The sequence below is a fragment of the Monopterus albus genome, unplaced genomic scaffold (genome assembly GCF_001952655.1).
Source record: "Monopterus albus unplaced genomic scaffold, M_albus_1.0 scaffold390.1, whole genome shotgun sequence".
NCBI classification, from domain to species: Eukaryota; Metazoa; Chordata; class Actinopteri; order Synbranchiformes; family Synbranchidae; genus Monopterus; species Monopterus albus.
The window spans coordinates 137,661-138,603 of NW_018128270.1; the positions used below are offsets into that span (position 1 = coordinate 137,661).

The following is a 943-nucleotide window of genomic DNA, read 5'->3' on the forward strand; positions in this document are numbered from 1 at the left end:
GTGTTTCTCCTGCTGTCTATCTCCAAATACACATATGAGAGGGTCATGTCTTAATTCAAGGGACACCTTGTCAATTATCATTCTCTTAACAATGTTCGAGCATCTTTCTGATGGCTGTCCTTTGTATGGAAGGAGAGCTGAGGCAGCAGCTTGAACTCTTCTTTTTTCTGGGATTTAACTTCTGACTCCACCACTGTTTTGCAACACCATTTCTCATGTTTCCATAGTTCATCTTTTATGGAGAACCCATAGCAAATGCATGGCAAATAATCTTCTGCATTTGCATGTTTTGATGGCTGTCTATAAGTTACTATCTCGCCCTCACCCTTCTGCAACACCTCAATGTTATGATAATAATTTCCCTTCCTACAAAGTTGCTCAAATGTTTGGTGACACAACTTTGATGTTGATAGAAGACACATTGCTAGGACCACTTCTGTTTCACTGCTGTGTTTCCGCCTCAGATGCAGTGCCATTTTACTTTGTGTTTTTTTTGCAGTATACACAGAAATGATGCTTGTCCCACTTTGTTTTTTGACCCTTGTGGCAGGTTTTCACTGTAACCACTGTCCTACCCTCATCCTCATTGTCGCTGCTGTCATCAAGATTCCCATCATTGCTGTTTGTATTGCAGGGGTCTTCGTCAGATGATGGGATATATTCACTTTCCAGGTCAGGAATGGATTCTGACAGAGAGTCATCTGTGGCACAGTCCTCCTGAAAGAACAAGCAGATTAGAATAGTAGTTATTCAAATAATGAACCTATAAAGTTTTGCAGTTGGGCTGCATTGCTGTAGCCCACAACAAAATAAAAAACAAATATATACATACCAATTCCTGTTATGCCTTCCTTTTTCTGTTCATCATCTGTAAAATTCAGAGTAAATTTGAAACATATTGACAATGTTACAGAAAAACTGTTACAAATAAAACATACATCAG

At 39.0% G+C, this 943-nt stretch overlaps 1 protein-coding gene across 1 annotated transcript in view; it reads right to left on the minus strand.

Annotated features, from left to right (window-relative positions):
* sdhaf3 (succinate dehydrogenase complex assembly factor 3) overlaps window positions 1–709 on the minus strand; it is a 5,564-nt gene extending 4,855 nt beyond the window's left edge. Inside the window, 1 exon segment of the mRNA XM_020585981.1 lies at window positions 576–709. Coding sequence (XP_020441637.1) covers window positions 576–701 — 126 coding nt within the window. The 5' untranslated portion in view covers window positions 702–709.
* Between the last annotated feature and the right edge of the window lie 234 nt (window positions 710–943).